This window comes from Pelodiscus sinensis, chromosome 14, assembly GCF_052426305.1.
Source record: "Pelodiscus sinensis isolate ZL-2025 chromosome 14, ASM5242630v1, whole genome shotgun sequence".
Classification (NCBI taxonomy): domain Eukaryota; kingdom Metazoa; phylum Chordata; order Testudines; family Trionychidae; genus Pelodiscus; species Pelodiscus sinensis.
Genome location: NC_143065.1, coordinates 5,411,730 through 5,438,821, shown reverse-complemented (window position 1 = coordinate 5,438,821; position 27,092 = coordinate 5,411,730). Strand labels below are relative to the sequence as shown.

At 45.3% G+C, this 27,092-nt stretch overlaps 1 protein-coding gene across 7 annotated transcripts in view; it reads right to left on the bottom strand.

Annotated features, from left to right (window-relative positions):
- The window catches only part of TLN2 (talin 2), a 372,445-nt gene that overhangs the window by 158,675 nt on the left and 186,678 nt on the right, over positions 1 to 27,092 (bottom strand). For all 7 annotated transcript variants that reach the window (XM_006127334.5, XM_075897670.2, XM_025186799.3 and 4 more), the window contains 6 exons: positions 26,540 to 26,711; positions 20,805 to 20,902; positions 19,673 to 19,802; positions 13,433 to 13,585; positions 11,881 to 12,023; positions 1,468 to 1,595 (listed from right to left, as the gene is read on the bottom strand). In XM_006127334.5, the coding sequence (XP_006127396.3) occupies positions 1,468 to 1,595; positions 11,881 to 12,023; positions 13,433 to 13,585; positions 19,673 to 19,802; positions 20,805 to 20,902; positions 26,540 to 26,675 (788 nt within the window). In that variant the 5' untranslated portion in view covers positions 26,676 to 26,711. The remainder of the gene's footprint in view (positions 1 to 1,467; positions 1,596 to 11,880; positions 12,024 to 13,432; positions 13,586 to 19,672; positions 19,803 to 20,804; positions 20,903 to 26,539; positions 26,712 to 27,092) is intronic.

Genomic DNA, 27,092 nt, shown 5'->3' with positions numbered 1-27,092 from the left:
GATACTAATCCACATATTGGACAGCTGAACCTTTCACAAAGGGGGGGAGGGGAGGAATCCATGAAAAGTTTCCCACTTTATTGAAATTCTATATAAGGCAGGGGAGGAGAACAATAATTGTCTTCAGCTGGCTTCACCTCTGCCTCCCCACTCCAAAGAGGTACTTGAAAACACTTGGAAACAAAAGGACTGTAAGGGTACATCTAGACTGCACGACTTTTTCGACAGAGGCTTTGTCGACAGACACTGTCGACAAAGCCTCTGTTGAAAAAGAGCATCTAGACTACAAAGCAGTCTAACTGTTGACAAAGCAAGCCACTTTTTCAAAAGAGAGTCTAGAAGCTCTCTTTCGAAAAAGCAGTTTGCATGCAATAGCACCTTTTTTCAACAGAGTACTATCGAAAAAAGGCGTTATTCCTTGTAGAATGAGGTTTACCGCTGATGACAAAACTGCCACGTTCTGTTGACTTACTGTCGACAGAACGCGGCGGTAGTGTAGACTCAGGTATAGTTTTATCAACAAAAGCCCATTTTTGTCAACAAAACCCTGTTGTCTAGACACACCCTAACTGAACTGCTGGACCCAGGCTAAAAAAAATCTCTGGCCTGTGAATATCCAGGGTAAGAAATTATAAAATGTAACCATTTTCTTTAGTTAATCTATATTAGATTGTGTGCTTCTCTGGTTTAGAATATACTTGAACATCCGTAATCCAGATATCTGTGATCTGGGAACAGCTGCATGACTCCCCCCCAGATCCCTCTCTCTCAACCCCAACACACTCCTGCATCCTACTTCCCCCTCAGTCCCTGCAACCCAAGCCTCAATAACAGTTTAAATTCAGTGCATTAAGGACTTATTTTATGACATATTATACATGTACAGTACTCTATAATGGTTTATACATGGTTTAGTAATAGGCTTGTTTACCTTTCATTATGGTGAACACCCATGGTTTGGAAAATTCCATAATCTGGCATAGCCTATTTCCCAAGGCTGCCAGATTAAAGAGGTTCAAGTGTATAACCAGTTTATGTAATTTCTAACAGGGGTGTGGGGCGGAGGAGGAGGTGGGAAGCAGGAGGCTGTGCATACCTTCCTGTGCATTGAGGAAGGAGGTGAACTTCATATAATTTTGGGTTTATACCCCAAGGAGGATGAACATCTGGATGCTGGGCCAAGTCCCTTAAACTGAGTCTTCCCAGAGCTGATTTCAATGTCTGTACTTCTGCAGCTGGGGGTAATCCTGCCTGTAAGCTTTGCTGGAGGAGACTTTGGGGGCCAACACTGGTTGAATAGGCTGACTCAGTGGTATCTCAGCACCATAGTTGGCACCCCAAAGGTCCCAAATCATCACAGCACTGACCAATCATCAAGGACAGAAAAACAGAATACATCCACTCTTTTATGCATCACTGCATAGACAGAATGACACTCAAAATTAGAAATTAGCAGAAGATTTTTACTCTAAAAATCCAGGTTTGTGTTTGTGCTCTACATGAGGTCCAAACTGGATTTGTGCTTGAAAGCCTCCAAACTCACAAGCCTTCTCAAAGGAGACCGGATGGGAGCCATTCAGAATGTCATCTCGAGCCTGTAAAGGGAAACGTAAACATGTCAAACATGTCCAGAGCAGATACAGCATCTTTGAAAATCCTGAACAGCCAGAAAACAGGCCAAGAATCAAGCAGTAAACTATCCTGTTGGAATTCATTTATTATTTCATCGTAGATATGTTTATAACTAACAAAATAAACAAAGGTCCTCCTCTGGTGTAAATCTGCACACTCTCACTCAGACCAAGAGAGATGTTCCAGTTGACACATCTAAACCTCTTGTCTAAATATTTCACACGATTTATATTCAATATATCATAGTGTAATAGAAAAGACAGTTACCTTTTTTGTAACTGGTGTTCTCCAAGATGTGTTGCTCATGTCCATTCTACATTAGCTGTGTGTGCTCGCCACATGCACTGGTTTTGGAAGCTTTTCCCTTAGAAGCATCCATAGGGGATATCTTAAATATCTCCAGTGATGGAGATTCCACAACCTCCCTAGGCAATTTCTCCCAGTGTTTAACCATCCTGACAGTTAGGATGTTTTTCCTAATGTCCAATCTAAACCTCCCTTGCTGAAATTTAAGCCCACTGAGTCTTGTCCTAAGCTTACATTAGGTAACTGTTACCTAACATGAATGCGGGTACAAGTTCATGGTCTCATAGCCTGCAGCATGGCCCTGTCTTACCAGAATCATCTTTAGCCTGCTGTATGAGGGCATAGTGGGCCATGAACACATAGACCGAGGACCACATCACGACTCTACAGCTTTCTGAGATCGGCACATACATGAGGTAGGACGATGACGATGCTTGAGCTCTGGCTGAATGGTCTCCCCAATCTGCAGCAGGGGGGCCTGGGTGAGGTTGTAGCAGGTCCGGATACACAACATAAACCTGTCGGCCAGCTTCTGAGTGGACATTGCATACTCTTCATCCTATCAGCTGTAGCAATGAAAAGTTGACTTGCGGAACAACTTAGTGCATTCCACGTAAAAGCATGCAGCCTCTTCCCTCTTGTATAGTCTGAGGCAGACAAGATGATGTCCTGGTTCACGTGGAAGGAGGAGATGACCTTTGGCATGAAGTCAGGAGGGGCTGTAGACAGACCTTGTCCTTGAAGAAAACAGTGTACAGGGGCTCAGAAGTTAAGATTTCAAAAACCCATCTCAACAAAGTCACAGCAACCAGAAACGCCAGTTTCCAGGCCAAATGGGAGAGAGAGCAGGCTTCAAGTGACTGGAATGGAGGCCTCATGAGTCAGGAGAGCACTAAGTTAAGATCCAACTGAGGAACATAGCCAGCACCGACAGACAGAGGTGTTCAATACCCCACAGGAATGCACCATCATGTCCTACTGAAACACTTGATTGCCTCTGGACTGCCAAAATCGCCACAAGATGCACCTTAATAAAAGGCATGTACCAGGCCTTGGCAGGTTGTCAAGAACCAACTGCACTGGACGGCTTTTCAGAGAGATATCCTGCTCCACCCCACAGTGGAAGAATCTTGCCCACTTTGCGTAGGACAGCCTCAAGGAAGGTTTCAAGGACCTTTGACCAGGTACCTTCAGCCTCGCTCAGCCATGCAGCATCAGTCCCATGAGGTGCAGGTTTGTGAGATGAGAATGAAGGAGCCAGCCCTGAAGGCAACAGATCCACACTGATGGGTAGGGGCTGGAGGGAAAGGGGAGAGGAGAAATCTCCAGGTCCAATAATGTCCTGAATCAATGTTGGTGAGGCCAGGCTGGGGCACTCTGGAGGATATGGGCCTTGTCCCATTTGATCTGAATGAAGACCCTACTGAGAGGGATTGGTGGGAACGCATACAGCAGGCACTCTGACCACGACAGGAGGAAAGTGTCCGAAAGGGAGCACCTGCCCAGGCTGGACCAGGAGCAGAAACAGTGGCATTTCCAGTTCTGCCTACTGTCAAAGAGGTCTATTTAGGGAATCCCCCACTTATGGAAGACTGCAGAGGCCACTTCCTAATGGAGCAATCACTCATGGTGAAAAGAGAAGTCCCTGCTGAGAAGATCTGCTGGAGCATAGCTGATCCCCAGAAGGTGAGTTGTCTTCAGGTGGATGTCGTGGCTGATGCAGAAGTCCCAGAGAAGGAGCACCTTCTGTCACAGTGTGGTGGAGTATGCTCCCCCTTAACTATTTATATAAAACATTGCGGCTGTGTTGTCCGTGAGGACTCTCACCACTTTGCCCGACATGTAACATGGTAAAACCCCATACTCCAGATGTACCACTCTGAGCTCCCTAACATTTATGTGCAAACTTGCTTCCTCTGGGGTCCATAACCCCTGAGTCCAGAGCTTGCCTAGGTGTGAGCCTCAGCCCAGGTCCAAGGCACCGGACACATATTCGAGAGAGGGGGCTGGGGTGGAGAATGGGACTCCCCCGCCAGGATGTTCTCCAGCATGGTCCACCACTGCAAGCAGTAAGTATTTGTGAGGGGATCATAAACACCTTGTCCAGGTGGTCTCTGGATTGCGAGTATGCTAATGTCAGCATCTGCTGGAGTGGCCACATGTGAAGCGAGCTTGGCACGGCAGATGAAATACATGCACGCTGCCATGTGCCCCAAAAGGTGCAGACAGATCCTGGCCATAGTCAGAAGATACATGGACGCCTCCTGATGGAAGCCTACTAGGGCTTGGAATCTGCCTAGAGCCAGAAAGGCCTGGAGTGGGTTGAGTCAAGTATTGCCTCAGTCAGCTCTATCCTTTGACTGGTGCGAACGTTGATTTCTTTGTCATGGTCCAGGAGACCCAGTGATCGGCGTGTGTCTAGAACAGTGTTTCTCAACATGGGCCACGGGGCCACACTGACAAAGCTGCTAACTGGCTGCTGTGCTTTGTTTATCTAAAGCAACGGTTCTCAAACTTTTTGGGCTCCGGAGCCCTTTCCATGTGTAAAAATGTATGCGGAGCCCCAGCGGTTCACTGATTGTATGTGCTGCACTTATTGATGTTTCCAGTTTGTCAGCCTCGTGGAGCCCCTGGGTACGGGCTCCACGGAGCCCAGTTTAAGAAACACTGATCTAAAGACTCCGTAGCCATGGAAACAGCACGGTGGAGCCAATGCAAAGCAGTGACGGGCTCGCGCGAGGGAGGGAAGAGGGGGTTGTGTGTGTGGGTGGCGCTGCTCCACCTTGGGCATGTACGCAGCAGCCCTAGGCCCGCCCCATGGGCACACAGGGGCTCCCAATCCTGAGGAGTGGTGGAGGCATGGCACTCCCTGCTTTCAGCCCCTCACCTGCGGGACAGCACCAGACTCCCTGTCCCAGCTAGCTTCCCATCCCCTCCCCAACCAGAGCAGCTCCCCACCAAGCCAAGATAGCTCCCAGTGACCCCCCCTCCTCCCAGCCAAGGCAGCTCCCAGAGCCCCCTTCCCCCACCAGCATAGGGCAGCTCCCAGGCCCCCAGCTACACCTTCCCTTGCAGCTGGGGACAATGCTGGCTCAGGTTTGCCCAGTCCCGTCAGGGACAGGAGAGTAGCTCAGCCCTCCCTAGCCCCCTCCCCCAACCCAGGCTGATCCCAAGCAGGGAATAAATTAGTGGTCCATGGGCCAAGTGTGGAATGGAGGCCACGCCTCGTCAGGAGCATAGGGAGTCTAGCCAGCGGATCCGGGCAGGCTGGCCAGGATCTTGCCTGCTGGCACCTGGATGACAGACTCCAGCGGCCCCACGGCACTCTCTGGCAGGTCTGAGTGCACGGCACACATGGACGGCACGAGGTGGGAGCGGAGCATGAGGGACACAGCCATGGCAGCAGCCGGTCCTTCACAGACAAGATGGCAGCCAGGTCTGCTTTTGCCCTCTGCGTCAGGCCACCGTGAGTGTATGTCTACCGTCACAACAGGACGGGTAATGCTAGTATAAGTATAATGATAACAAGCCCCATAGAATGATTTGCTGCTAAGTTCTGTATGTTGCTATTTGACTGTCAGCTACCTTTCATGATCAGTATTTTCTATAAGGTCTTGCTTCCCATTACCATTAATTAGCATTAAGTTGTCTAGTGTGCAAACTAAATTGTGTCCTTCAGCTAAACTCTATAATCCCTCTCTAAAATGTATTCCTATCTACAACTCTGCAAAATTGTTTAACAGGAAATGCTGTGTAAATTGTTTGGTGAAAGTGGAGGATGTGCGCGTAGTTAAGGATAAGTGTGAAAACCACCACGGATGTCCAGATGGTAAAGAAATGAGAACCTTGAAGACAACCAGGAGTGCTTGATGCTAGAATTAAATGAGAAGATTTCACAAACCCTGGAGACAGGGAGGCACCTCCCCCCAAGAGGGAGACACAAACAAGAGATAATGACAATCATCATCAAAGGTTAACTGTGGAAAACAGATTAACACCATTTAAGGAGTAATGATTGCAGCATAACATTGCGAAGCCCACAGACTCAAATGGGAAATCACAAATATAAAACAGGGTGCTTTTGGTCATGGGTCAGTCCTGCCTCGGTGCTTCAGATCATGACTGACAGAACCTAGCTCCTCACTCATGTTCAATACAATCGGCCTCTAGTTTAACTAGTGTCACAATGGACTGGTAACTGTAAGAACATCTGCTGGACGTGTGTGCGCACGGTGTGAATACTTATGCTGCTATTCATGTTGTATTTTCAATAAATACGGTGTATTGCCTTTTCCCCTGAAAAAGATCCTGTGTGCTTCTTATAAACATAACAGCGACGCCAGGAGAGGGAGCATGGGAGGGTCTCATCTGTTGAGGACAAAGAGGAAGCCAGTGCTGGAGTTACCACTCCCTGATCTTGTGGTACCTCTTAGGGATCTATTAGGAGCTCTTGGTTGCGGGAGGGAGGGGGATGTTCTCCCCAGCAGCTTGTGGGGGCCTACAGCAGCGGTTACCAGCCTGTCAATGGTGCATCCTGCAGCCTCTGCTAGTTGATGGGGATCCTCAGATAGGCTGTCCTGCCTCCATGCTGCTCCTGGAAGAAGCCAAGCAGTTTCCATTGGATGGGAACTGGACAATGGGGGAGGCACTTGCAGGCTCCGGGCAGCAGTGCTGCATGTAATACCCCCTTTCTGCTGCAGGGGCTGCACCCAGAACTCAGCCTACCAGCATTTCCACGAGTAGCATGGGACCAGGCAGAGGCAGCTTGCCTGAACTCTGCTGCACTGCTGACTGGGAGCTATCTGTAGTAAGTGCTTCCCTGCTGCAGCCTGCACCCCTACTGCCTATGCCAGCCTTGAGCCACCCCCAAACTCTCTCTTAGAGCACACAGTCCTCACCCTGTCCTGCATCCAACACTCGGTCTCAGCCTGGAGCCACCTCCTGCATCTAAACTCCTTCTCAAAGCATTGGGGTGCAGGAGTGAGTGAGGGATGTGGGAGTAAGCTTGGATACAAGAGGGGGCTCCAGGCTGGGGCAAACTTCCAGAGCTTGCAATCCTCACTCCTGCACCCCAAATCTCTGCCCAAGCTTGAGAGTGGAAAAGAGTGAAGAGAGTGAGGGAGGGTGTGGGGATGGAGTAGGCCAAGCGTTGAGGAAGATTTGCTGCCTCGGGAAGGGGTGGGGTAGATCATATGTTGCCCTTAAATTAAAAAAATGATCTTCAGCATAGAAAGTTTGGAGACCACTGGCCTAGGAGATCAAGACACCAAGATGATGGTCTCTCCTGAGACTGAGCTAGGCTGCTGTGTAAATCCCCAAGGGTTCCAAAAAAACCAGGGCATTGGCCACTGTCCTTGCAGCCATGCCAGCATTTGTGGTGCCGAGGGTTGGGGTGGCATCGACAAGGATCTGCTCTTGTCTGGGCAGCGGAAACCCTTGCTCTGTGCCAGCCGCTGATGGCACAAGCACACTGCCCAGTGACTAAGAACAAGAAGGCTCACAACTACCTCTCAGAGAGGTAAACGCTCTGGCCTACCGGTGTCTCTCCGACCACGCAGAACCTCTATCACAGAAAGCCGGGATTGGTTCGGGAAAGGTGGATCTACATTGGTCATCCAGCAATCTAAGCCTCCCATCATCTCTTTGGTGCTGGGATCTGGAACAGCACCAAGTGCTGGAGCAATCTTGGCAGTCTGAGGAGCATCAAGACCAGGACCAGTGCCAACGAGAAGATGACTGGTGCACCAGGGAGCAGTTCCAGGGATAGTGACAAGGCCTTGGTGATGTTAACCTCAGTAAGTCTGCACCACAGCGCTGGTGAGAGTTGTCCTGACCCCTGCCTTTCTCTCACATCAGGAGACCGAAAGGGCGTCTGTGATTCCTGTCTCCCAGACTTCAAGACTTGGCGGGACATGGGGGAGCACTGGCATTCGTATCCCCTAGAAGACAGATGCCCTGAGGAAGCCCTATGCAGCTTGCCTCCAGACTGGATCGTCAGGAATGCCAGCACAGAGACTGAAGTGTCCTGCATCGCCCACAGGGCGTCTGGAGTCAGCGGTGCCTTAAGGTTCCAGCAGCCATCATCACTGCCATTCAACTTCCTGGTGGGGGCAATGAGCTACTCAACGCAGGCCGAAGCTCCCCTCCCTCTTTCTCCTGGTCCTTTTGGAGTGGCCCTTGGCCAGCGCTTCTGCTTTTTATACCAGGGTCGGCAAGGGTGAGCGGGGCTGACTGGAAGAATGCACGACGGGTGCGTTCCTCACCAGATACACAGTGCCTGAGGTTGAGGCCAGTGACTGCTCCCTTGCTGGGAATGTGCCAATTCCATTCAAAGTCCTGCAAGCAAATGTCACTTTCCTTCTTAGCATGGGGCTTGAATGAGCTGCAAATTTGGCCCATGTCACTAACATGCCCCTCACCAAGACACTGCAGACAAGTCTCATGTGAGTCAGTCACAGGCACAGGGCACTTGCACAAAACACAAGGTTTGAAGCCTGGGAATCGGAGCATGCGCCATCCTGGACAGCGAACTCTTAACTAAGCTAACTTATCTAAACAGCTGTTAACTAGAGGGTATCTAGCTATGATGAGTCAAAGCCAGCAGTTTCGATGCACTGACACTGTTGGCAAAAAGGAACTGAGGGTGGGTGAAGCATGCAGAGCCTGCTATACTGTGCCATGGTGATGCCACCCCAGGGGTCACCAGAGCCACTCCACTCTAGATGCTCCTGGGGGAAAAGCTTCCAGTATGGGTGCACGTGGAGAGCACACACCCCTAATGTGGAATGGACATGAGCAAGGGCTTGAAAAGAAAGGAAACTTATCTACCTAATGAACATGAAAAATACTGATTGCAAATGTAAGAACAGTGATAGCTGATGGCCAGCTCATTTTCCTTTCTTCCAGTGTGTGTAAATACAGTGGTTGCAAAAGGCATGGGAACACTGACACTGTCACCTTTCATGGACCTCTTAGACATAGCTTGCCTCCATGGATCACAGGCTGAAAACCAGTAGTCTAAGCTAACATCAACTAGTGAAGTCACTAGCTTTCTCATTACTGAAGGTCATGATAACAGGGAAAGAGCAAAGTCGTTCTCCGGTGCAGTGTAAGTCTCTGACTTCTTCAGAGCGTGAGTCACCTGCACTGAACTGGTCAGAAGAGAGACTTAGGGTACGTTTACACTGCAACACTATTTTGGGATACTGGAATATCCCAAAATAGCTATCCTGCGTCTTCACAGCGAGACTGTTATTTCAGGCTCGCTATTTCGATGTCCCTGTAAACCTCACTCTACGAGGAGTAAGGCATGTTTCGGAATAGCACTTATTTTGTGGTGCTGTGCAGCCAGTGCCAAATGACTAAATAAGCTATTTCAAAATAGCATAGAAATAAGTTACGCAATTTGTGTTATTTCATGTTATAGTGCTGTGTAGACGCACCCTTAGTGTTGCTATCACCGGTGGCAGCAGTTCTGATCGTGCTGGAACCAACTGACCCAGAGACTTCGTTGGTCCTGATGGAATGGGTGTCCATGAAACAGCGTCTGGTACCAACAAAGCCCTTCCTTTATGGGTGTTAGACTCCTGGGATTTGGCATGTCCCAAGTCCCTAAAGATTAACAGAGCTGGTATGCTCAACCTCTCAAGATGGACTACTTCATAAATGACTTATGTTTGCATAAGAGTTCTCTGCCTTCCCAATGAAACCCCAACAGGGAGACTATGGGTACACACTTCCCTCTAGCAGAGTTGGACTTTGCAGTGGGAGGTGTATTCCACGTAGATTTAGACTGATATACAAGGGCTGTCCCCTGGCCTGAGCCCAACTGCAGCCCCATGCTCTTTATGAGATGTTTTCTAGGCCACAATCCCTATGCTTTACTGGTAAAGTTAGGGAAAGAGCAGCAGATATTCCACCCTAGCCAGGACATGCATCTTACCAAAGCATTGCATATGGTTATCAGTGAATGGAGGCAGAACACACAAATCTTGAAACCTGGAGTTCTTGGAGTAATCTGAAACCTCTACAGGAGTATGAAGAGGGCAGGAGCTTTAACTAACACCTTTAACAGCTGTTACAAACACTAACTATGGAAATAACACAAACAAAAAGCACTAAGGCAACATTCAAAATTTAGAGAACAAAGAGCCTGAAGGAGAGCCTGGCACTTGGAGATTCCAGCCCAGGACACGTGGGGTAAAAAGGAATGGGAGAGGTGGTTGGCCTGCCCTGCCCTCTCTCTCCTTGTTTGGTGAGAAAGGGCCAATGGAATTTGCTTTCAAAATTCTCCAACTTCAGGGGTATGAAGCGCATGCCTCTTCCCTAAATGGAGCACAGACTGGGACCAGCTCTTGAAGAACTCTTCTCTCTCAGCCTGTATTGTCATATGACGACAAACTTCCAATAATCATGGACCTGTACCAGCTTCAGGAATTAATCTCCATATGAGTTTTTTTGCACATTTCCTAAGGGGGACGACGACCCTGTATTTGAATAACCATTGTGCTCATGCTGCTGATGCACTAGGATATGTTTTGTTAGAGCCAGTGTGTCTATTTCAGACAAGATCTTTACAAACTTGCTGTAAATCACGTAGAATTGAAAAGCAGGGGTCCTGCAAGAATTCTGCTAATTAACCCTCTGCAAAGTTTATTCCTCTGTCTCATGTATCTTTTGAGTTTTTGGCGTAGCCACAATGCCCCTGTGAAAGCCAAACAGGGCTCACGTTTAAAGATATGGCAATTAGTAGAACTTAAATGATTATGAAAATTAAGTGCAAAAACCTGCAACCCACTTTTATAATGAGGACAGGTATTCTGTCCAGTTCCACAAACAATATACAACTGCATCACTCATCTCAATATAGTCACTTGAACCATTATAAACAAGGTAATAGAAAATGGGAAGCATTGTTCTGTCATAAAAATGCACACACCAAGACACAAAGTATCTCCTAATGCCATTTTTACAATGGCCTACACATCCAATTTGCTCATTTTAACAGTAAGTAGTTTTCTCAACCAGTCTGGAAAAGTCAAGCAGCATTTCTTCCATCTTTTGTTTATTCCTGAAGCACTTCACCCTCAGTTACACAGACAAACCCATAGTCTTCAAATGTTGCAACCCCCTTGCTCACACAGTTGTGAGCAGGGTTGCAAAAGAGAACAAGAACAAAATTTGGTTCTGCAAACCAGACATCAGAACATGCTCCTTCCTCACAAGTGAGGCTCACAAAAGAGTTATAAAACTTCCCCATATTCCAATTCAAGTACAAGCCTGGGATGGTAAAGAAATAAGAGGTGAACAGACCACAAATTGCAGTATTAGCTATAACAATTAGGGATATTAAAGACTAGTCGACTATCTGATAAGCAAAAGCTTATCGGATAATTGACACACTAGACGACTAGTCGCTTCCCCCCCTTTGCTGCCTCTATTAGAAAGAGGCAGCAAGCGGGAGGAAGTGAAGAGGAGGCTGACCCCGGACTCCACGTGGAGCTGCCGCTTAGAAACACCATGTGGAGTTTCCCGCAGTGCTGGGTGGAGCCGGGGTCAGTGGGGAGGATTCCAGCTTCACGCGGTGCTGCTGCTTTGAAATTCAATGGGGAGCCGGGGGCTACTTTGGGGAGTCCCCAGCTAGCTCCCAGCTTTACGTGGTGCCACTGCTTTGAAACACCTTGGAGACCTAGGGGCCAGCGTGGGACTCAATCAGTCCCCCATTGGCCCAGTGCTCCCCGCATCACTTTTGCCTTTGAAGTGTATTTTGACCACTCTACACAGATGAGTATTCAAAGGCCATGCTCCCTTATAGATTAATTGAATAGCTAAGGCAAATTCAGCTATTCAATTAGCCTCTTAATCAAAATTTAACATACATAATAACAACACACAGAATCCCTCAGTAGGATGGAAGAGGTTTCTTTGCTGTACATACTATACCTGAACATAAAGCAAGTTCAGCTGAACAGGATCTCTAGAATCTACATTCTGGTCTGAATAAAAGAATTTCCGCCTCAGCAGCAGTGTTTCATTTTCATCAACTCCTTGTTCTCTGAATGTTCGACTGTGATCTAGCCAGTTTACTGGAACAGAAACAAATAAACACCTTACTCAGCGCTATCCGTCCTAATGGTATCTGTGTGAGAGATGAAGCATTTAGAGTTTTCCTTCAGGTCCCAGCTCCTGGATCAATGCTAACATGAAAATCATTGCTTTCATTTCAAAGAGTTTCTAGCTCCCATTGCTGCAGAGTGAAGCTTGACAACATGACTTCTACAGGTTAAAAAGCCAGAACGCAAGTTTAAAAAAATTATTTGTGGATATTCTGACTTCTGACTTTGAGTAGTGTTTGGGTTTAGCAAGGCTAGGTATGACAAATGTATATTTTTTCTTGCCTTCAGAGACAATATTCACACTTGAAACCACAGTGATGACTGTTACAGAAAAACAAGTTAGCTAGACAAAATGAACAGTGCTAAACTGACAAACTATGGTGAGGTTTTGTACGTTTTCTTGCGAGCAAAACATGTACATTATGGAATAAGTACTCATCACGTGCATGAATCTGCTCCACTTCTCAGCCAATGCTATGAAGGTTGCAACTGATATTACAGTCCAAAATATCAGCCAATGGATAATGGGATTTCCAGTTTGAATATAGTGGGAATGTGTTGTTGTATAATTTTTGAAAATTATTAAATGCATAATTGCAAAGGTAGCTGTAGTTTACACATTGGTTTTACAAGTCATCCCAGCAGTTGAGTAAAACTGAATCAACTATGGACAGCTAAATACATTTTCTCCATGTAGCCTCCTATTCTTTATTACACATTGTTTTAAAACACTGGCCTGTGATAAGAATAACAGGGGCAAAAGCACTTGCCAAAAACGAGGAACTTTATGTAAGGTAAAACAAAGGTAGCATGCCACTTAACAACTGTGTTATTTTGCTGTATTTTGACCACAGTACACAGATGAGTATTCAAACACATGTTAAAAATTCAAGTGTTTTGGTTTCTTGGAATGGACCCTTTATATTTAATGTGCAGACAAAGGCTAAACAGATTTTACTGACTTTCAGCACAAAGGCAATGAATCAGAAGAATGAGAAAGCATCAGTAGTCGAACAAATAATCTTCCTCAGTAGACTGTAGCAAAATCCCTCCACCAGCAAAATGGAAATTAATACTACCGGATCTAGAACTAGTTTTCAACATACATAATAACTGTTCTCCTGTGACTAAGAGCTTTTCAACTGGATTTAAAAATACATTGCAGCAACAAAGACATTACAGGCACATACAGTACATGATATTCCAACTTGTTGCCTAACGTTTTCCTGGAGTTGTAAATGAAAGGTAAGTGCAGCAGGTTATCCAGTGAAAGATGTCCCAAAACCAATAACCAACTTCTGGATTCCTCTCTCCCTCTAACCCACTTGACAGTTCTCCGGAAACACCCCTCAAACAGCCTCTTGAGGTACAGTACTCACAATCATCATCTGTATGAAGTTTTGCCTTCAACTTCTCCATTTTTCTTTCATCTCGTAACAACGTCCTGTCTTTCTTAAGTGTACCTGTACCTTCCTCCTTCTTCTCCTCAATGCTCTCCTGGATTAGAGAGTATTCTTCATAATTGGTTATTCCTAGAAGTGCGAACACCAGGTAAGCATGCAATTCCAGCAGTCGAACCATTAAAATGTAACGTATAAGTAGGACAGCAAGAAAGGGTTTATTCTAAATGTTGCTGAAAACATAATATATTTGAAGTTAACATCTAAAAACATTCCAGACCAAGTGTTAAAAAGTATCATTATATGAATGTATCAAGTACTCATAGTCAATCTTTCCAACAAAAACTGGCGCCAAAATATCCCTCTATCAGGCTCAAAAACATATAGTTCAAAAAACCTGTCGGTGTTCGTGGAAGTAATTCAGGATTCATGTTTTACCAGTCTCAAGAAAAAAATGGTTACTTATCTGTAACTGTTGTTCTTCGAGATGTGTTGTTCATGTCCATTCGAATTAGGTTCACGTGCGCCATGTGCACGGACTCTAGAGCCTTTTTTCCCCAACGGTATCCGTCGGGCCAGCAGGGAGACCCCTCGGCTCCTTCTTGCTGGAGACTCCGACGAAGGGAATGTGGGGGAATGGGGGAGGTCGAATGTACATGAGCAACACATCTTGAAGAACAACAGTTACAGGTAAGTAACCATTTTTTCTTCTTTGAGTGCTTACTCATGCACATTCGAATTAGGTGACTCCCTGTCAGCCGACGGTCAGGGCAGTGTGTGTGTGTGTGTGTGTGTGTGTGTGTGTGTGTGTGTGTTTCCGAGAAAAGGTTTAATGTCCGTGTCTTAACTGCTAGGACCGGGGTCCCGTCGCAGAGGGTGGCCAGCAGGCCAACAGACGCCCCCGTTATATAGGAAGAGCTTATTACACCTTAGATTTTAGCTGCTAGAACACAGGGTTCCTTTGCAGCGGGCAGCCTGGGAAAGGCTGAAAGGTGCTCCAACGGATCTGTCACCCGGGAGTGACACAGATCCAAACGCCCAAGCTCTTCCTATGCCTGTCCCTTTATGACCGGCTGAAGTTCTTTTAAATTGTGCTTGGTTCTATTACAGCAACTGAAGGAGTCAGGTTAAAGCTTAAACAGTTACAGGTTTATTAAAAAAAACTTATAAAAGCATATGGTTACAATGGCTATTGCTCTATTTCTTAAATGCTAGCAAATATATATATAGGTCTTAAAAATGGTTACAGGAAAAAGGTAAAGATAGAAAATAGAAATAATGGTACCAAGTGACAGCTTAATCTTTAAAGAGCTCTGACACTATGTATATATATACTTAAGCAAAGGACCACATCCAGGTACAATTTTTACCCCTTTCTGTGCCTCTCGACTCCAGCGTGTCAGGCCAGGGCCCGTCTCTCAATTCCTAGGAAAGATGAATACGAGGTGGGCGGGAACCTCAGGAGATCAAACAACTAACCAGACCAGCAGATAGATGGTAAATTGACACTCAAAGTAAATGTGCTGCTGGACCCATCTTTATACCCCTGGGGGCCCGTATCCTCTTTCTTATCTTAAGATGCCAAATTGTACTGGTCCGTTTTGTGGCTCCAGTTCTTACAAGCAAGTTTCAAGTTAATTTACACTTGCAAGAGAGATAACTAAATTGTGAGTACTAGACTTTTTTTTTTTTTTTTTTTACTGAGCGAGAGATTCCTCCCCCCGCGGACGGCTGTGTGTTCGTATCAATATGGGTTAAGTCAAGGACACTCCTTGGCAGCCTCTTGGTCAGCAATTGGCATATCTCTTTTTACAGCCATTCACGGTCACAGCAGCCTGGGCCTTCTGTTCTGTGTGCCCTATATGCTCCAGGCAAGCAAAAATGGATGTTACAGGGGGGTTCCTGTCTGGCTACACTCCCTAGTCAAAACTATTGGAGGCGAGGTCGGAGAATAACACAGATTAAGGCATGACTGACTGTAATACTGCAGCACCCAGGGCTGAATCCTCTCTAGCCTGCTATGTGATTGCATAGTGCGCTGCAAACGTGTGTACTTATGACCGTGTTGCTGCTCTACAGATATCCATTATAAGAACCTGTGTTAGGAATGCTGCTGAGGAAGCCTGCACATGAGTGGAATGGCCTGTGATGCAAGACGGCACTTTGCCTGCCAGTTCATAACATTCCTTGATACATGATGTAACCCAAGAAGACAACCGTTGTGCCGTTACCGGCAGACCTTTCATTCTTTCTGCTATTGAAATAAGGAGTTGAGATGACCTACAAAACTCTCTTGTTCTATCAAAGTAAAAAGCCAGCGCCCTCTTTGCATATAGTGAATGCACGGAGTTTCGGAAAAAATACTGGCAAGTAGATATCCTGCGACATATGAAATGCAGACATCACCTTAGGAAGGAAGGCCGGGTGAAGGTGCATCTGTACCCTGTCTGCTGAAAAAATCATATATGGAGGGTCTACCCTCAGTGCCCTGAGCTCAGAAACCCTTCTTGCTGACATACTAGCCACAATGAAAGCCACTTTGAATGAAAGATGTCAGAGAACACATGGCCAGCGGTTCAAAGGGTGGGGACATCAGCCTGGTGAGCACAAGGTTGAGATCCCATGGAGGCTATGTGGTTAGCAAACACAGATCTACTCCCCTCTCCCAGGTGGAAGGTTGCGATGACTGCCAACTGAACCCTCAGGGAGAACGTTGAGAGGCCTGACTTACGCAACTATAGAAGGTAGTTGAGAACTAGCAGGATGGCAGCTCACAGAGGCTGCACCCCCTTTCATAAAACTCATTCAGAAAATCACCTCCATTTAGCAGAGTAGGTGGCTCTAGTGGCGGGCTTTGTGCTCCCCAACAACACTGCCCTTACAGCATCTGAACATGCCCTCTCTTCCTCCATTAACCATGGATAAACCACACGGTCAGGTGGAGAGACGGAAAATTCGGATGGCAAAGGAGGCCCTCCCCCAGATCCTCGGTGATCAGATCCAGAACTGCAGGCCGGGTTAGGGGATCGACTCGGATCATGTCCAAGAGGATAGGGAACCAATGCTGCCTGGGCCACTCCAGTGCTATTAAGATGACTGAGGCTCTATGCCCCTTTGCCCTGATGAGGACTTTGTGTACTAGTGGAAATGGGGGGGAACGCGTAGGGGAGGACTGGGAGCCAACTGGTTACCAGGGTGTCCCGCCTCAGGAAAGAGTAGTACTCTGGGCACTTCTTGTGTCTGTGAGAGGCGAATAAGTCCACCCAGGAATTACCCTACCTCCGGAATATTTCCTCTAACACCTCTCCCTTGAGTGACCGCTAGTGGGTGGTGAAGGTGCAGCTGAGTGTGTCCGCCAAGACATTGCTGGTATCTGGGCTATAACATTGTTGGGGCTATACAGAAATCCCAGAGGAGTAGGGCTTCTTAGTAAAGGGGAGAGGAAAAAGCTTCAACCTGTCTGTTGATATAAAACATCACCGCCTTGCTGCTAAGGACTTTGTTGCCGCTGAGGACTGCGGCGCCAATGAGGTTCCCGGTGCTGACCAGGCCCCTGGTGCCTGGATACTGCTGGTGCCGCCATGGCCACTAGTACCGTTGCTATATGTGCCTGCCCCAAGTGGTGACGAGATATCTGGGCCAGTGCCGGGGATGAAGCCGGCGAGGCCATGAGCTCTATGAGCTGCGTCACGGCAGCAAAGGTCTCCAGTGTGGACGGCCTGTCTATCTGTAAGGGCCTGTCTCACCCTGGGCTGGAAAGTCTCGGTGTCGCAGCAGAGAATCCTCTACCGGGGTATGAGCCCGGTACCGACTCCCGTGTCCTTACTTAACCAGAAACCTGCCTCTGGTCTGCTCCCTCTTCTCTGCATCGGGGATTGCGAGTGCTGCTTTGGCACCATAGACCTTCTCCGCGCTGTGGTATGTGCTGGTGCCACCAGGGCTTCCCGCACTGATGCTGGTGCACTGCACGCCGCCAGCGCTCAATCCGAAGCCGGCTGAAGAGCAGCTTCCATAAGTATCAGTTTTAGGCAGGAAGGAATCTCTCTCCCGCTTAGTACGAGATTTAAAGCTTTTACAAATTTTGCAGGAATCTGAGATACGGCCCTCCCCCAGACACTTTAAGCAGGACTCGTGGGGGTCCCCACAGGGCATAGACTTTGAACAGGACGCACAAGGTTTAAAACCCTGCGGACATGGCATCACCCTCCCTCAGAGGGGAGAGAGACAGTAAACTAGATATCTTACTATTTATTAACTATTTACACTATAAAGAACAACTGCAAACTACATTATCTACGCGCTGGGACTTAAAGTGAGAGATAAAGTGCGCCAGCTCCTGTCAGGGGCGGCAAGAAGGAACTGAGGGAGGGGAGGGCCAGCAGGGATACTTATTCACCATTATGTTGGTGCCACTCAAGGGGGCTCCCAAGGGGGCTTTCCCCAACGGATAATGCTGGGGAAAAAAGGCTCCGGAGTCTGTGCACGGCGTGCGTGCACCTCATTCGAATGCACATGGGCAAGCATTCAAAGAAGAAAGTTGCTTTCTTACAAATTTTAAATCTCACAAGAAAAGTAGACAAGTGAAGCTCAAGTAGATTATGAGCAAAATAAAGTTCCCAATGGAGAATTCTAGGTCATGAACTCCTGCAATCACTTCCTTAAGGACTCAACAATTTGAGCATGCCCAGTACAAGTAGAGCACTACAAAAAAAGCCTCTGAACCACTCGGATTCTAGGCAACTCTAGGGCTTTACAGATGTCAGTCCTCACTATGCATTTTATATGAAACTATATAGAGTGAGGGTATGTCTACACTACCACCCTAGTTCAAAATAGGGTGGTAATGTAGGCAACCGGAGTTGCAAATGAAGCCCGGGATTTGAATTTCCCGGGCTTCATTTGGATCTCGCCGGGCGCCGCCATTTTTAAATGTCCGCTTCCTAGTCCGAACTACTGTTACTCCTTGTTTCGAGTAACGGTAGTTCGGACTAGGAAGCCTAGTCCGAACTACCTAGTCCGTGCCACGTGTAGCCGCGCGGCACGGAGTCCGCACTAGCGGACATTTAAAAATGGCGGCGCCCGGCGAGATCCAAATGAAGCCCGGGAAATTCAAATCCCGGGCTTCATTTGCAACTCCGGTTGCCTACATTACCACCCTAGTTTGAACTAGGGTGATAGTGTAGACATACCCTCACTGTGTAGAGCACTTAGCACTCGTCTGAGTTGCTCTCATTTCTTTGTCTTGTGTGTGTTTGTTAAGCACTGACAGCATAAGTTATGCTATTCAGGACGGAAAGAGAGCCTAAGATGACTAAGAGACCATACTTTATACCAGCTGCACTGGGGGGCTCCATGGTCAACCCTAAGCAGAACACAATACTACAGTCAAGTGTAGAAGTGACAGCAATATGGGTCCTGTGTTTAGGCATGTTTGTGACTGAGCCGGTGAAAATGCAAGGCATTCCTGGTCACCAAGCCATTATTTTTCATCGCCTGGAGAAATGACCTATTTTTGCACTGTTCAGTAAACGGTAGCAGTTTTACAATGTGCATATCAAATTTAAAGTTAGTACCCAAATCAAACCAGCATTAAGAAACTAGCATATTCTAGTCCTGTATGTAGGGTTACCTAGGGAAGTAGTGGAGTCTCCATCCCTAGAGGTGTTTAAGTCTCGGCTTGACAAAGCCCTGGCCGGGTTGATTTAGTTGGGATTGGTCCTGCCTAGAGCAGGGGGCTGGACTTGATGGCCTTCTGAGGTCTCTTCCAGCTCCATGGTTCTATGATTCTATGTCTTTAGTAATCACATTAGTATAAATAGACGCCTTAGTCTCTCAATGAGATGGAAGGGTAAATTCTACGCTTGCTTAAATATTAGATAGGCAGGAAACTAATTTTATTTCACCACCTCACAAAAGAAAACTATGTGAAAGAAATAAATATTGAAATACTTAGAACATTAGGTGTCAGATAATATAAGCTCCCCGACTGGTGAGTGCTATCTGGTAGCCAAACTTTTAAGGTGCAAGTCCCTCTGACTCACACAGGAAGGAAGATGCAAATGCTTTACAGAATGGGAAAAAAGCCATTTTGAGTATTTTAATGCAGCTTAACTGATGCTGAACACTACCAATTTTCAAACAACCATAACAAGGCTGATATTGATAATCACGGTATATAACATGCACACTATTCCAAAATCCAAGGCCAAGAAATCTCACCTATCCTGCTGCAAATGGTAACCAGCAATTCGCCAACAGTTTTAGAATCATCCACCATAACCGTTTTCACAGATCCATCCAGCATCCGTATTTTCTGAGGTCTCTGTTTCTTTTTGTACTCCAAAATATCCTAGGGAATAAATCACACAGAATATTACACATGTTTAGAACCATCCCAAGCCAGTAAGCTGTTGATGTAGCTGAAAACTGGAGCAGATGTAAGTTTTAATTGGATACATATACATTTATTTATTATTTTAAAGACAACTTTTATTTAGATAAACTGTTCAAGTTTGTTGTCTGCATCAAGGGTTGTCTCTAGTATTGACAGTCAACCATTGCTTTTATTTCAAAGCAGTGTTAGTGACTCTAGTAAAGCCTATTCCTCAGGCCTTCCATAACCTGCTTGGCAAACTTACATCGGACTGAAAGTTACATAGGACACTGCAGCATAATACACAGTCATGCTCAGAAAATGATCCTTCAAAAACTGTACACTCTTCTTCCAGATTCCCCAGTTAACACCAAAGACCAGCCATAATGGTGCTGAGGACCCCTCACAAGCCCTGGCATATGGGACACATTGGGTTGGAAGTAGGATTAGGAAGGGAGGGTCAGGGAAAGGATGCAGCACCACAGAAGTTCTGACCAAAGTCCCAAGGACTACCCAAGTAACATCGGCAGTCTCTATGACCCCTGGAGCAGCCCACGACTTGGCGGGCATCACGGTGGCTTAAAGCCACTTGAGCCCTCTCTCATACAGTGGCACCTCTCAAAGGCTCAGCAGAGAATCACAACCCCAGGAAATCAAATCCTATTAAAAATATCAATTCACTTCTGACTCTGACTGTCATGTGACAGAGAAAGGATAATTCCTTCTTTGGGATGAGATGAGTAAACCCCAATGTACATGCCTGGGTGTTAAAATGACCAATATTTGACAATCCAAAAATTAGTGAGTATTTTTAATTATTTTAACAGGGTACCCTGTTGTACAGTGGTTGCCAAATCTGACACCCGTAGGGTAAAGTGTTTTGTCCTAGCATCAAAATGCTTTTCAAGGACTACAGTTCTTTGTACTAAATGACTGCTTCAAAATCTGCTGGTAAAAAAATGACAGAATTCTTCATACCCCACTTCTCAGCATGTAATAATCCAGTGTTCTTCCAGCTTCTAACCAAATACCTTTCCGAGGATCTTCATCGGACAAGAACAATCCATAGTCAGAGGCTGAGAAACAAAACAGAAAAGGTACCATTAGTGTGGTAAAACAAACCAAGAACAACAATATGGTGACCAGAATTCAAGTTTAAGCTCCTGTCAATTTATCTTCTGTCTTAATGAGTGTTTGGTAGCAGTATAGTTACTCCTGTTAAAGAAAATTTAGCTTTGACAGAAGAAGGAAGTATTATTGGCTATGTCTACACTACAGAGTTTTTCCGGAATACCTAAACTCAGCCAAGAAATGCATCTGCTCTTCTGAATTTTTTTTCAGAAGAGAACACCCGCTCTTTCGGAAGCCCTGTAAAGCTTGTTCACAAGAAAGAAAGAAGGGCTCTTCCAAAAGAGGAGGTTTTTCTGAAATTTGTCCCACTGTAGATGGGCCAAATTTTGGAAAAGCCTCTTCTGAAAAAAGAATCGGAAAAAGATATGCAAAATGCGGAGTGCAATTTGTGTTCCTTTTTCTGAAAAAGAAGTGTAGTGTAGACATTGCCTTAGAGATAGGCTTTAGCTTAGACTGAAGCACATGGTTCATCAAGGAAACCTCATCCTGAATTGTAATTAAAAACACTTGAATTAAATGCTTTTATAATCATCAAAAATGCAGAAGTCAATTTTAAATATCAATTTAAAGCTAACAAAGTTCAGCTTTAAAATATGCAGTTTACTTGATGAAAGTGTTCCACTGAATAACCTGAGTCCATGCAATACATGTAATTCAGTGGATACTACTTTCCTGGCAATTTCAGCTGTGTGAAGTTTGTGTCCATAACAACATCTGTGAGTACGCTGCACATACTTGGGACTAAACACTTGACAATCTCTTTAATTAAAGGAAGCAATTTTTTGTACTTGCAGGATATGACCCTGTGTCTATTGAAATCAATGGCAAGACTCATGTTGCTAGCAATAGTGTAGAGTCGGGTCCTTTTAGACTGCCAGCCATCAGAAGTGCAACAAAATAAAGACCATAATTTCAGCCAAGAAATCCTAAAGAGATTTCTCTTCTTGTTCAATAAAAGGGTTAAACACCTAGTAATGGTGAATTTTATACAAACTCTTTTGAGACAGCTTTTAAAGAAAAATTCTGCTTGTGCCCATGTTTTTAATAGATGCTATATAACTCAAGCATCTCAAATATACATTTTATGAAGCAATAAGCTTCTCAGAAGATTAATGTAACCTAAAATATGGAGTTTTAATTGCAGAAATATTTTCCAAAGCTCCTGAAAGTAAACACACGACCGGAAGTTCTTTTAAGAATGGGACGGACGCACGCACGCAGTGATGATTAGGAAACAAGTACAGAGTAAAGTCAATCTTATCAACCCATTCCACAAATTGTGCAATAGAGCTCCAAATGTTCATTCCTCTCAGTTCAGTCATGAACAAGCAATGACATTTGCATAGTATACATTTACCTTTCAAAAAAAACCACAGCATAACGTATTCATTGTGTGCTGGTGTGAGAGTGACAAGCCAACTAGTCTGTCACTTGGCGTGATTATGCAGTATCCAAAACTAAGATGTCATAACAGCACACACTGTTATGGTCAGCACTTTTACAAAATGATGATAAATCTTGCACAAAGCATGCCTTGCAAGGTATCACTGGAGAAGTAGCTCAGCTGAGTATTATTTCCCTGTCAAATGTGTGTATCAACACTGTATATGGAATCACAAGACTAGCTATATGTCCGTTACCGAAATATGTTGTGAGCCTGCAGAATGCCCACAAACGACCTCTTTAGAAATATCAAATGACTAGCGTATTATCTTGGAAACACCATCATGCTTCATGAAGGTGTAAGAAAGAATTTGCAATTGATATGAGAGTCTGAGTGCAAAGCACACAGGCAGTAGACAGAGCCCTCCTTGGATACAAACATCGGTATCCATATCAAATCTGCAGTCCTCAAAAATGTTCCATGGATCCGTGAAGATTTTTAGGGCTTTAGCTACAAAATGTGCATCTGATCTGCAGAAGTGATCCATGGATGCTGATATTGGTGGATATAAAGCAGGAATCCATGGATTTGCACAGCTGTAGCAATGGGATTACCTGACCCCATTTAACAGCAAGGACTTTTCCTGTAAGAAAGGATCAGCATTTCTACTGAAACAAGCCTGCTTGAAGGTTTTGGAACGGAGGAAGAACTGTACAATGACATATGAACTGTCTGCAACATTCAGAGGGGCGAGAAAAGTTGTTCATTTCAAATTTAGCTATGATAATTAATTTTTAGGTTACAGCTTAGGGCTTTTACCTATTGTTTCTTTCTGTAATCAACTCTGATCTTCCATGTTTGCATCACTTATAATCATTTAAAATCTCTCTGTGGTGAATACATAAACTTACTTTAATGTTTTATCTAATCCAGTGTGCATTTGGCTGAAGGGCTTGAGGAAACTGATTAGGTAAGGAAGGCTGGTGGCACGATCATTTGCTGAGTTGAAATGATGGGCTTTCACCACTCGTTTTGCTTAGTAATGGAGCTAGGGCCGGACGGAGGCATGGGCGAGCCGGGCAGCTGCCCAGGGCACCAACTGATGAGGGACGCCTGATGGCAGCTGTAAGGAGTGTGCGGAGTCCCTTACAGCTGCCATCAGGGGTCGCGTGCCCAGCTCCTGCAGCACCAGCCCGCCCGCAGCGCCGGCCAACAGCGCCCTTCCCCCCACGGCTGCAGGGCTCTGCACGGCCTGGCGCGTGCGCCAGCAACGCTGGCCAGGCCAGGCTGGGCAGCGCATGTGCCATGCGCCTCAGGGGCGGGCCCCGGGCTCCAAAAGGGCTCAGGCCGGCCCTGAATGGAGCAGTACAAAATGGTACATTTCTGGAGTGCAAGGCTGGAACCAGAGATACGCAGGTGAAAGCCATTATGTAATTAGAGTGGCTGGGCACCACACTCTAGTATTTGTCTGGTAGTGACTTGCATGCTAGAGGTTGGTGTGAATGGGCAGAGAGGGAGCTCACACAGCAAAGGTGTACACCATACTGAAGAAGTAAGGGGCACAGCTGTTCTACAATCCAGATTGTGACCCAGGAAATGTGACACTTGTCAAGTAGCTTACTCAGCAAAAGAGGTACAATCCATTAGCTCAGGAATTCTATTTCTACTTACCAGTGTCATCCATATACTTATTGCAGTGCAGTTAAACATTTTAAAAACCTTTTACACAAGAGAAAAAAATGTAATTAAATGAGTTCCCTTCCTAGACAACCTAGAGAAATAACGAACAGTATTTTGTTAACAACTGCTTCAACATTTAGAAAGAGAATAACAGCTCTAAAGTAGGAGAGGTATATGTGATCAACAGGTTCTTTTGTTGTTGTTATTTATATTCTCATCATACTTGCAGGCCTAGTCATAGGCCAGAGCCCCATTTCTAGTTTTAAGAACTTACATTCTAGAGGCACAGTATAAACAGCACCAAGCTAGAGGGTTACAATAAACCACAACTGGTTCAGAACATACATTGTGTAGCCTGATTAAGAGTGAATTTATGTACTACACACTAGCTTGAAAAGGGTTCTACTTCCGAATCAGGCACAATAGAAAAGTTGTCAACAGAATGAGGACCTCAAAGAGCAAATTAGCATATTCTTTGGCTGGAGATGTTATAAACTTTATTAGCAAATCAAACAAAATCATTAAAACAGTAATATAGAAAATGAGAAGAACACTAATAAAAAATGGCCAAGAACTGCATACTTACATTATCCATAGCGAGGAATCCCAGAACTGGTTAGGCATTTCACATATGGTTATCAGGCTAACAAGTTCCAACGTATCCCACTGCCTTAAGACTAGGTCTTTGCTTTTACAAAAGGTTATACTAGCGCCTACTACTTGCCATACCTATTAAGGATGGTTTCAACCTTCTTTCCTTATACTTTTATACCTTTATACTACTGAAGTCCCTATTAATGCTATTGATCTTCAACAAGTCAATTAACTGCCCTATTGAAGATCAATATTATTAATAGGGATGTTGACTTTGATCTCACCTGAATTAATCACAGGTACACCATGGCAACAAACTGACATGAATACTAATGACTGTAACTTGTGGCCATGGTACACTTGTGGTTAATATTGGTAAGTTTTTATCAAATTCAGCATCCGTTTAAATAGGGCTGTTGATTAACTGTAGTTAACGCAAGAAATTAACTCAAAAACTAATCATTATTAATCTTGCTTTCAAATAACAAAATACCAACTGAAATTTATTAAATATTTATGGATGTTCTTCTACATTTTCAATATTGATTTCAATTACAACACAGAAATCAAAGTGTGCAGCACTCGCTTTATATTCATAAATTTCTGAAGTGTCCCCAGGCTGCCCCGGAAGGGGTGGAGGCCTGGGGCGGAAGGAGGCCAGGAGACTTCCTGTGCTCCCCCACCACATACCTTGATTGGCCTGGGAGTGGGGGAGCACGTGAAGTTCCTCCCTCAGAGAGAATCACCAGCTGTTTTAAAACAGTTGGCAGTTCCCTCTAGGCGCTGCAACAGGAGGAGACCTCCTGCCCCCAAACCAATCAGGGCCTGGTGGCGGGGGAGCACACGAGGTCTCTTGGTCCCTGACTCCAGGAGCACACGGTGACTAGAGAGAAATGCCAGCTGTTTTAAAACAGCTGGTGCTTTTCTCTAGCCGCTGCACACCCAGGCCTGGGGGAGGGGGAGCGGCCACATCCACCGGCTTGGCAGGCCGCATATGGGCCATGGAGGCTCCTTTGCTCACCCCTGTCTTACAGTATGGCTGGCTAGAGTCCTTTCCTGTCCATACCACAATTCTCAACTGTATCTGTAGTCAGGTAGCAGCACTCAACACAGTTTGTATCTGCATGTGGCATGTTTAACCTAGGTTAGTAACTACAGGAACCAACATTCATTTGCCCGTTGTAGGCACAGGCTAGCACATAGTTGTCTTTTTGTAACCATGTCAGCACTGTTCTTTTGCTGTGCACAAGGCCCTCTCTAATCATGCTTGTGTAGTCTGTTGGCCCAGTATCCTCCTCAGCTCGGGATGCATTGCGTCCCCATTTCCTGATGAAGTCACCAACCGTGTATGCACCAGGCAGTCTCCATTTGCTGCAGTTCTGAGGAGCAGCTGCCCTTATTGCCTCATATTGCCCTGTTACAAACATTGGTTGGCAACATGGAAGAAGTGTGTGTGCGAACCTGACAGGGAAAGCTGCTCTGTGGACATGACTTGCACATGAGAGAGCTAGTCAGGAAGTGAAAGTTTTAATGACAAAAAAAATTCATCAAAATGGAAAAATCTAAAATCTGAGTCTTCTTGGTTTTGGAAGTAAAGAAACCAGTTCATTTTATGAAGATCTGAAAGTTTCACAAAAGATTTGTTCAAAGCCATTTTTTCATTAAAATAGTGATTGAGACACTTGATCTACTCTAGTTGTAACCAGTTACACATGTATGGTTATGGTTTTAGAGTATATTTAGACTTTGAAAGAATTGGATTTTTAAAACAACCGATACTCAAACAAGAACATTAAATGTTAAGAGGAAAGGTGCATAGAGAATGGAAGGAAAATCTCTCACAGAACAAAATTGCTTGTGTGCAACTTTTTGGTGTTTTTTTAAACAAACTTGGGACTTGGAGGCTACACATCTATAGACTCACCTTGCCCTGTTTGAGCCTCAGGCACTCGCTCACGAATAACTCTACATGCATCATATACTGCGGTGGATGGTTCAAATTGCATGGTCTTCACCACATTGCACTGGCGGACACAGATCTTCAAGGATAGAGCCACCATGGTTCCAGATCACTTGTAGGAGCCCTCTAAAGATACCTGTGAAAATAATAATAAAATGATCCCTCTGCTTTTTGTAATTACTATTTTCAGACTTCCATCTTTCAATTACAAGGAATATTGAAATGAAGTGCATGCAAATTAAACACATTCAGATATCAGTTCCATAGAAACTCTCACTAACATATTTCAGCTAGGAGCTATTCTCAAGAGATATTTTTGTTGATACGTTTTAAAGTCACTTTAAGACAAGTATGTACCTAATTTTACAGATCTAACATATTGTCTGAGGCATGTCAAACACTACACTAGCTGACAATACCTTTTTCTTGGGCATCCTTTCAACAGTGCATCCTTTCCTACTGACTGAATAGCAGTTTCATGATTTAACTGAATTACTTCATTGGTACTGAACTCTTC